The 8,322-nt window shown below is 71.0% G+C and overlaps 2 protein-coding genes and 1 long non-coding RNA gene across 3 annotated transcripts in view; all 3 read left to right on the forward strand.

The window, feature by feature from the left end:
* LOC134152982 (fat storage-inducing transmembrane protein 1-like) overlaps positions 1 to 1,504 on the forward strand; it is a gene marked incomplete at its 5' end in the record, with an annotated part of 2,212 nt that extends 708 nt beyond the window's left edge. The window contains 2 exons of the mRNA XM_062598769.1: positions 286 to 415; positions 707 to 1,504. Of these exons, the coding sequence (XP_062454753.1) occupies positions 286 to 415; positions 707 to 1,078 (502 nt within the window). The remainder of the gene's footprint in view (positions 1 to 285; positions 416 to 706) is intronic.
* An 86-nt stretch (positions 1,505 to 1,590) lies between these two features.
* PSME1 (proteasome activator subunit 1) lies at positions 1,591 to 6,023 on the forward strand. The gene is made up of 11 exons (XM_062598806.1): positions 1,591 to 1,653; positions 2,016 to 2,048; positions 2,127 to 2,189; positions 2,899 to 2,970; positions 3,447 to 3,486; positions 3,969 to 4,066; positions 4,665 to 4,733; positions 4,825 to 4,892; positions 5,096 to 5,150; positions 5,379 to 5,465; positions 5,722 to 6,023. The coding sequence occupies exons 1-11, from the start codon at positions 1,639 to 1,641 to the stop codon at positions 5,800 to 5,802; spliced, it is 681 nt and encodes a 226-aa protein (XP_062454790.1). The 5' UTR covers positions 1,591 to 1,638; the 3' UTR covers positions 5,803 to 6,023.
* Positions 6,024 to 6,470: 447 nt separating this feature from the next.
* On the forward strand, positions 6,471 to 7,310 carry LOC134153012 (uncharacterized). Its single transcript, XR_009961094.1, has 2 exons — positions 6,471 to 7,164; positions 7,261 to 7,310. It is a non-coding gene; the product is annotated as an uncharacterized LOC134153012 (long non-coding RNA).
* The last annotated feature ends 1,012 nt before the right edge of the window (positions 7,311 to 8,322 follow it).

The raw sequence follows: 8,322 nt of genomic DNA on the forward strand, positions 1-8,322 counted from the left end.
TCCGGGGAGGGACCAAGGGGGCTTGGGGGGGCCCAGGTGTCCGGGGAGGGACCAAGGGGGCTCGGGGGGCCCAGGCGTCCGGGGAGGGACCAAGGGGGCTCGGGGGGGCCCAGGCGTCCGGGGAGGGGGCCCAGGCGTCCGGGGAGGGACCAAGGGGGCTCGGGGGGGCCCAGGCATCTGGGGAGGGACCAAGGGGGCTTGGGGGGCCCAGGCGTCCGGGGTGGGTCCCAGGCGTCTGCGCGAAGGGCCCAGGCGCCCCCTAACCCCCCCTCCCCCCCCCAACAGGCGCCTGGTGTCCTCGGCGGGCGGCTGGACGGCGCTGCTGGCCGGGGGGCTGCTGGTGGCCGCCTGGCCCCTGGCGCGGCCGGGGGGCGGCCGCCGGGGGGCCCTGCTGCGGGCCGGGGGCCGCCTGGCCGCGGGGGCCGGCCTGGCCCGCGCCGCCCCCGGCCTCTTCGCCGCCCTCGAGGCCGCCGGCGGGCGCTGCCTGGGCCGCGGCGCCTTCGCCGTGTCCCCCCAGGCCTTCGCCCTGACCCACTGCGGCCTGGGGCTGGCCGAGGAGCTGGGCGCCCTGGGGCGCCTGCTGCACCCGCCGCCGGGGCCCAGGCGTCCGGGCGCCGCCGGGCCGCCCCCCGGCGCCCGCCGCGGGCCCAGGCGTCCGGGCGTCCTGCTGCTGCTGCCGCCGCCACCGCCGCTCTCGGCCGCGTCCCCGCCGCGGGCGCCGGGCCGGGCCGCCGCGGGCCCAGGCGTCCGGGCGCTCTCGCCCGTGTGGCTGGGCGCCTACGACGACGCCCAGGGGCCCAGGCGTCCGGGCGCTCGGGGAGCAGGCGCCGAGGGCTGGCGGGAGGATGAAGGGCCCAGGCGTCCGGGCACGGCGCTCTGCCTCCTCTTCCTCCTCAACGTGGGGCTGCTGCTGCTGTGGCACGGGCTGCTGGCGGCCACCTTGGCCTATCGGCACGACTGGGCCGGCAACGCCGCCGGCGCCGCCCTGGGCTGGGCCGCCTGGGCCCTCACCTACCGCCTCTGGTACCGCTGCCCCTGCTCGCCCGGGCGCCCCGGCCTGGGGCTGCAGCCCCGCTGAGGGGCCCAGGCGGCCGGGAAGGGGCCCAGGCATCCAGGAAGGGGCCCAGGCGTCCGGGATGGGCCCTGGCGGCCGGGAGGGGCCCAGGCGTCCGGGAGGGGGCGAGCCGGCGGGCGACAGCGCGTGCCTGCGCGGCTGCCGGGGGGCCCAGGCGTCCGGGAGGGGGCCCAGGCGTCCGGGATGGGCCCCGGCGTCCGGGAAGGGTGGGGGGGGGATGTCGTGGGAACCCCCGAAGGCCGAGGGCACCCGGGTAGCTGAGAGGGGGCCCAGGCGTCCTGGAGGGTGTCCCAGGACTCCCTGAAAACCCCGCCCCCCTCCCCGGGGAGGGGCCCAGGCGTCCGGGTTGAGGGGGGAGGGCGCTGCCCCTCCCCCCCGCACGTAGGGGGGACCCCGGTAATAAAGCGTGTGTTTTGGGGTGAAACGACAGACTTTTGGGTGCAACTTTTTTATAAAACGGAAAAAGGGGACCCAGGCGTCCGGGCGGGGGCGGGGCCAGGGCTGGCTCCGCCCCCGCCCCCCCCGCGGGGAACCCCGCGCTTTCACTTTCGCTTTCTGCCCCCATGGCCGCGCCGCAGGTCGGGGGGACCCAGGCGTCCGAGGGGGGCCCAGGCGTCCGGGGCATGTCCGGGCAGCCCGGCTTGCGGGGAAGGGGGGCGGGGGGGGCCCAGGCGTCCGAGGGAGGGAGAGGACGGGGCCCAGGCGTCCTGGAGCGGGGCGGGGGGAGGAGCAGGTGTCCGGAGGCAGGGGGAAGGGGGGGGAAGGGGCCCAGGCGTCCGGGGGGGGTGTTGGGGGGGGCAGAGGGAGGAGCCCTTGGACAGAGCGGGGGGGAGGGAGGGGAGTGAAGAAGGGGCCCAGGCGTCCGGGCCGGGGTGGGGGGGGAGGTGTCGGGGCGCAGGGGCCCAGGCGTCCGGGCCCCACGCCTCCCCGTTCGCCGCAGGTGGAGGCTTTCCGCACGCAGCTGTGGGCCCAGGTGAGCCGGGGGGGGGGCCGGGGGGCGCCGTGGGGCAGCGGGGGGGCGTCGCGCTCACCCCCCGCCGCCCCCCGGCAGGTCGAGGGGCTCCTGGCCGGCGGGTTCCCGGCGAAGGTGGCCGAGCTGCAGGCGCTGCTGCAGGTGCCGGGGGGCTGGGGGGCGCTGGGGGGGATCTGGGGGGCGCTGGGGGGGATCTGGGGGGCGCTGGGGGTCTCGGGGAGGGATCTGGGAGGGATCTGGGGGGCTTGGGGGGATCTGGGGGGCGCTGGGGGGCTTGGAGAGATCTGGGGGGGGGATTTGGGGGGCTCCAGGAGGGATCTGTGGGGCTGGAGGGGACTTTGGGGGGCTGGAGAGGGTCTCTATGGGGCTGGGGGGTCTCTATAGGGTGTCTATGGGGCTGGTCAGGGGTCTGTGGGGCCGGGGGAGGGCTGTATAGGGTCCCTGTGGGGCTGGGGTGGCTGGGGAGGGTCTTTGTGGGGTCTCTATGGGGCTGGGGGGTCCCTACGGTGTCTCCGTGGGGCTGGGGAGGGTCTCCATGGGGCTGCAGGGCCCCTGGGGGGCCTCTGGGGAACTGGGGGGGGGCTCTGGGGGTCCCTGTGGGGCTGGGGAGGGTCCCTGTGGGGCTGGCAGGGTCCTATGGAGTCTATGGGGCTGGAAAGGGTCTCTGTGGGGCTGAGGGCTTTCCGTGGGGCGCCTGTGGAAGGGAGGCGCCTATGGGGGAGGCGGGAGCCCTCTCAGGGTCGCCGTGGGGCAGACAGAGCAGGGGGGCGGTCGCTGTGGGGCAGGAGGAGTCGGTGTGGGGCAGGGCAGGGGGTCGCTGTGGGGCAGGGCTCACCCCCCCACCCCCCAGGATGCCACGTTCGCCGTGGGGCCGGAGCAGCTGCGCGCGGAGCTGGACATCGCCCTGCCCCAGCCGGGCCAGGTGCCGCCGTGGGGCTGGGACCCACGGCCAGGGGGCAGGGACACCCCCTGGGGGCCCTCCTGGGGGCGCTGTGGGGCTGGGACCCACAGCTGTGGGGCAGGGACCCCCTCCGGGGACCCTTCTGGGGGCGCTGTGGGGCTGGGACCCATGGCTGTGGGGCAGGGACCAACCCTGGGGGCCCTCCTGGGGGTGCTATAGGGCTGGGACCCACGGCTGTGGGGCACGGACCCCCACAGGGACCCTTCTGGGGGCGCTGTGGGGCTGGGACCCACAGCTGTGGGGCAGAGACCAACCCTGGGAGCCCTCCTGGGGGCGCTGTGGGGCTGGGACCCATGGCTGTGGGGCAGGAACCCCCCCCCCCCCAGGATCTTCCTGGGGGCGCTGTGGGGCTGGGACCCGTGGCTGTGGGGCTGGGACGCCCCTGGGGGCACTGTGGGGCAGGGCCCCCCCTCACCACCCTCCTCCTCGCCCCATAGAAGAAGAAAAAGGAGAAGGAGAAAGATGAGGAGGATGAAGGTGAAGCAATTTGGGGCGGAAAAGGGGGATTTTGGGTCACGTGGGGCGGCGGGTTTGTTTTGGGGGCGATTCTGGGGGGTTTTGGGGTCGGTGGGTTCGTTTTTGGGGCAATTCTGGGGGTTTTGGGGGTCGTCGGGTTCATTTTTGGGGCGATTCTGGGGGTTTTGGGGTCGGCGGGTTCATTTTGGGGGCGATTCTGGGGGTTTGGGGGGTCGGTGGGTTCGTTTTTGGGGCGATTCTGGGGGTTTGGGGGGTCGGCGGGTTCCTTTTTGGGGGCAGTTTTGGGGGTCGGCAGGTTCGTTTTTGGGGCGATTCCGGGGGTTTGGGGGGTCGACGGGTTCGTTTTTGGGGCGATTCCGGGGGTTTTGGGGGTCGGTGGGTTCCTTTTTGGGGGCAATTCCGGGGGTTTTGGGGGTTGGTGGGTTCGTTTTTGGGGCGATTCCGGGGGTTTTGGGGTCGCCGACGCTCTCACCCCCCCCCAGAGCCCCCCTGCGGCCCCCTGAGCCCCAACGCGACGGTGCTGGGGCTGCTGCAGCGGCTGCGGCCCCTCGTCCAGGCCGCCCGGCAGCACCTGGCGCAGGTGAGCGGCGCCGTGGGGCCGCCGTGGGGCCGCCGTGGGGCCCCCGGCGCGCGCGGGCGTGCAAGCGCGGGGGCGCAGGCAGCAGGGGGTGCACGAGTGGGTGTGCAAGTGTGTGCGCATGCACGTGAGTGTGCGAGCGCAGCTGTGGGTGCGCCCAGGTACGTGTGCATGCACATGGGTGTGCAAATTCGGGTGTGCATGCATCCATGTGTGTGTGCGTGCCTGCGTGTTTGCATGCGGGTGTGCAAATGTAGCCGGGCGTGCAACCAGGTAGGTGTGCAAGTGTGCGTGCATGCATGTGAGTGTGCAAATGCAACCGTGTGTGCACTCAGGTGAGTGTGCAAGCATGTATGTATGCATGTGGGTGTGCAAGCACAGTGGGGCATGCACTTAGGTGAGTGTGCAACCACACATGCGTGCATGTGGGTGTGCAAATGCACCCATGTATGCGCTTAGGTGCGTGTGTGTAAGCATGTGTGCACACACGAGTGTGCAATCGGAGCCGTGCGTGCACTCCGGTACGTGCAAGCACACACGTGGGTGTGCAAGCGCCGCCGTGGGTCCCGCCGTGGGTCCAGCCCCCCCCGCCCCCCCGCAGGTGTCGGTCTGGCTGCAGCTGCAGGTGCCGCGGATCGAGGACGGCGACAACTTCGGGGTGGCCGTGCAGGTGGGGGCGCCCCCCAACGGGCCCCACTGACCCCCCCCGCCCCACTGACCCCCGCCCCACTGACCCCCCCCCACCGCTTCCCCCCCCCCAGGAGAAGGTTTTCGAGCTCTTCACCGCCTCCCGCACCAAACTCGACGGCTTCCAGGGGCGCTTGGCCAAGTGAGCCCGGACGCCTGGGCCCCTCAGGGGGCGGGGGGGGGGGCACCTGGACCCCTCAGGGGGTGGAGGGGGGTGACCAGACACCTGGGTTCCTCGGGGGATGGAAGGGGCTGCCCGGACGCCTGGGCCCTTCGGGGGCTGGGGGGCGCCCGGACGCCTGGGCCCCCTGTGACCCCCCCCTCTGCCCCCCCCCACTTACCCAGGTACCTGCTGGAGCGAGGTGACGCCGTGGCCAAAGCAGCCAAGAACCCGCACGTGGTGAGTGGGGGGGGGGGCCCGGACGCCTGGGCCCCCCCGGACGCCTGGGCCCCCCGGGGGAAGGGTGGGGGGACGCCTGGGACACCCCCCAGGGTGAGAGGCGCCCCGGACGCCTGGGCCCCTTTGGGTCCGCCCCGGACGCCTGGGCTCCTGTGGGGTGAGAGGCTCCCCGGACGCCTGGGCCCGCCGGGGCTGACCCGGACGCCTGGGCCCCGCCGGGGGCGGCAGCTGGACTACCGGGAGCTGGTGCACGCGCTGGACGAGGCCGAGTTCGGGGAGCTGCTGCTGACGGCGGCGGAGCTGCGCGACCTCTACGTGAGCGCGGGGGGGAGGGGGGGGGACCCGGACGCCTGGGCCCCTTGGGGGGGGGTGGAGGTGGGGGGGGGGGCGCCCGGACACCTGGGTCCCTCAGGGTGGGGATTGGGGGAGGAGGGAGGCTCGGACGCCTGGGCCCCTTGGGGTTGGGTGGGAGTGTGTGGGGGGGGGGGGGTGCCCAGACCCCTGGGACCCCCCCCCCGCCTCCCTCATTGCGTCATCAGTGACATCATCACCCCCCCCCCCAACCCCCCAGGCGGTGCTGCACGACGTCGTGCTGAAAAACATGGAGAAAATCCGGAAGCCGCGGGGGGAGGCGAAGGGGATGATCTACTGAGCCCGATCCCGGAGCGGATCCCGGAGCCCCGATCCCGGAGCAGATCCCTGGTCCCAGATCCCGGAGCGGATCCCCGATCCCAGATCCCTGGATTCCCAATCCCGGATCCCCCGTGCAGCCGCGTCCTCGATCCCGGGCCCCGGCGCGGATCCCGGATCCCAGCGGGGAGGTTTTTAATTAAAAGTTACTAAACTGCACGAATAAATAAGCCTCCAACCCCCCCCTCCCCCCCCCCCGCTTCCTTCCTCCCAGCCAATCGGAGGCTGAGGCGGGGCCCAGGCGTCCGGGGGGGGGGGGGTGTGGGGGGGGCCCAGGCGTCTGGGACTCCCCTAATTCCCCCCCCCCATCACCACCAGGGGGCCCAGGCATCCGGGGGGGCCCAGGTGTCCGGGACCCCCTCATTCCCCCCCCCAACACCAGGGGGCCCAGGTGTCCGGGGGGGCCCAGGCGTCCGGCCACTCCTGGGCTGAGTTCAGGGCTGGACCTGGGCGTGTGGGGGGGGGCACCTCTGCTTGGGACCGAAAATGGCTATTTTGGGTTTTCCCGTCTTGGCAATGCGGGGCGGGGGGGGGGGGGTGTCTGTTTCGGGCTGAGAAACGAAACTTTTGGGGCAGTCGCTTCCGCGAATGCGGCCGGGTGTGGGGGGGTGCGAAATCCGGGGGAAAACCGGGCGTTTTGCATGAAAGGGGGCGCGGGAGCAGCTGCTCCGCGAGGACGGTGGGGAACCCGGCGAACCGGGGCGGTTGCGGTTTGGGTGGAGAAACGGCCGGTTTGGGGCGCTCGCCCTGCCGCCGTTTTCGGTTTCGCGCCCCCCCCCCCCCCTTCTGCCGCTGAATGGGGAGTTTGGGCCAAAAAAAATGAGATTTTGGGGTGTTTTTTGGACAAAGTCGAGGTTTCGGGGGTGTTTTGGCGGAAAACCGCCGCCGCCGAGGGGCGGTTTGGGGGCAAAAAGGGGCCTTTTTGGGGAAAACCGGGCGTTTTGGCGGCGGCGGAGCAGGTTCGGCGGGTGAAACGCGGGTTTTGTGCGTTAAGAAGGTTTTGCAGCAGATCGGTTCGTCCGCAGGTGGAAAAGGGGCGGGGGGGTAGTTTTGCGGGGAAAAGGGGCGATTTCTGCGGGAGAAGGGCGCGCTGGGGCGGTCGGCGGGCAGAGCGGCTGCGGCGGGGGCTCGGCGCCCCGCGCCCCTTTTCCTGCCCTCCTCGCGGAGCAGGCGCAAAATAGGCAGCGTTGCCCCGAGCGGCCGCTTTTGGGCGGAAACGGCTCGGTTTTGGGGGCAGTTGCTTGATCGTTTTGCAGGAACCTCCCCCCCCCACCACCACCCAGGGGCTTGACCAAAAGCGGAAGATTTTGCCACGAAAAATGAGGTAGAAAAAGCCGCGAGAGCCCAAGCGGGCGATTTGGTTTTCGTTTTCCCTTTTTTAGCAAAGAAAATCTTGTTTTCTTCGTGTATTTTTTTGCAGAATTCAGGCAGTTTTGCAACGTTGACACAAGCATTTTATTACAAAAATAAGTGTTTTCTTGGTTTTTCTTTCTTTGCAAAACATCCTGCGACGACGGAGGCGCTTTTGCAGGGCCACTGCCAGCAGCTTTTTGCAAGATTTGGCCTGGTTTTGCCTTTTTTTTTTTTTTTTCCCCCTCAAAATCCCTCCCGTGGGCAGAGACTTGCTGGGCAGACGGAGACGCTTTTTGCAGGAAAATGAAATGGGGAAAAAAACGAGTTTTTGCAGAAGTGGCGCCAGCGGGCTGGGCCGGGGGGCAGGTTTGGGCGCTGAACAGGCCGGTTTTGGCCCCGAACCGGGGGTGAAGCGACGCGCTCGCTCCGCGTGGGACTTTTTTGCCCCAAACGGGCAGGTTTGGGGGCAAAAGGGGGGGCGCGGCGGAGGCTGTGGGGTGGGGAGGGGGAGGCAGCGGGCACAGGGACGGCCGGGGACGAGGGCACCGGGCGGGGGGGGGGGGAGGGCACGACGCTTTTTTGGGGCAAATTCCACCGCATTTTGGGGGATGGAGCTGGTGGTGTAACCCACTGGGTTGACCTGGTCTCCCGTGACTGACGTGGGTTGACCTGGTGTCCCCCGGTGGGGGTTGACCTGGTGTCCCATGGCTGCAGTGGGGGGGGGGGGGGGGGGGGGTTGACCTGGTGTCCCCCAGTGGGGGTTGACCTGGTGTCCCGTGACTGCCGTGGGTTGACCTGGTGTCCCCCGGTGGGGGTTGACCTGGTGTCCCGTGACTGTCGTGGGTTGACCTGGTGTCTCCCGTGTCCAGGTTGACCCGGTGGCCAAGGTCCACGTTGGGTGACCCAGTGGCCACCAGGTTTGACCTGGCGGCCCACGTCCACCTTCGGATTGATGTGGTGGCCGAGGTCCACCTTGGTTTGGCCTGGTGGCCAGGGTCCCCTCGGCTGGACGTAGCCTCCGAGGTCCACCCGCCCTGACTTGGTGACCAAGGTCCAGCCTGGGTGACCCCGTCCCCACGTGACCTGCTGTCCACCTCCATCCCCACCTCGCGACCAGCCTCTCCCGCGC

This window comes from Rhea pennata, chromosome 37 (genome assembly GCF_028389875.1).
Source record: "Rhea pennata isolate bPtePen1 chromosome 37, bPtePen1.pri, whole genome shotgun sequence".
Lineage (NCBI taxonomy): Eukaryota > Metazoa > Chordata > Aves > Rheiformes > Rheidae > Rhea > Rhea pennata.

Coding starts and splice junctions, on each gene's coding strand:
- PSME1 (XM_062598806.1), top strand. Junction 4,067..4,664: donor CCCGGCAGCACCTGGCGCAG/GTGAGCGGCGCC, acceptor GCCCCCCCGCAG/GTGTCGGTCTGGCTGCAGCT. Junction 5,466..5,721: donor CGGAGCTGCGCGACCTCTAC/GTGAGCGCGGGG, acceptor CCAACCCCCCAG/GCGGTGCTGCACGACGTCGT.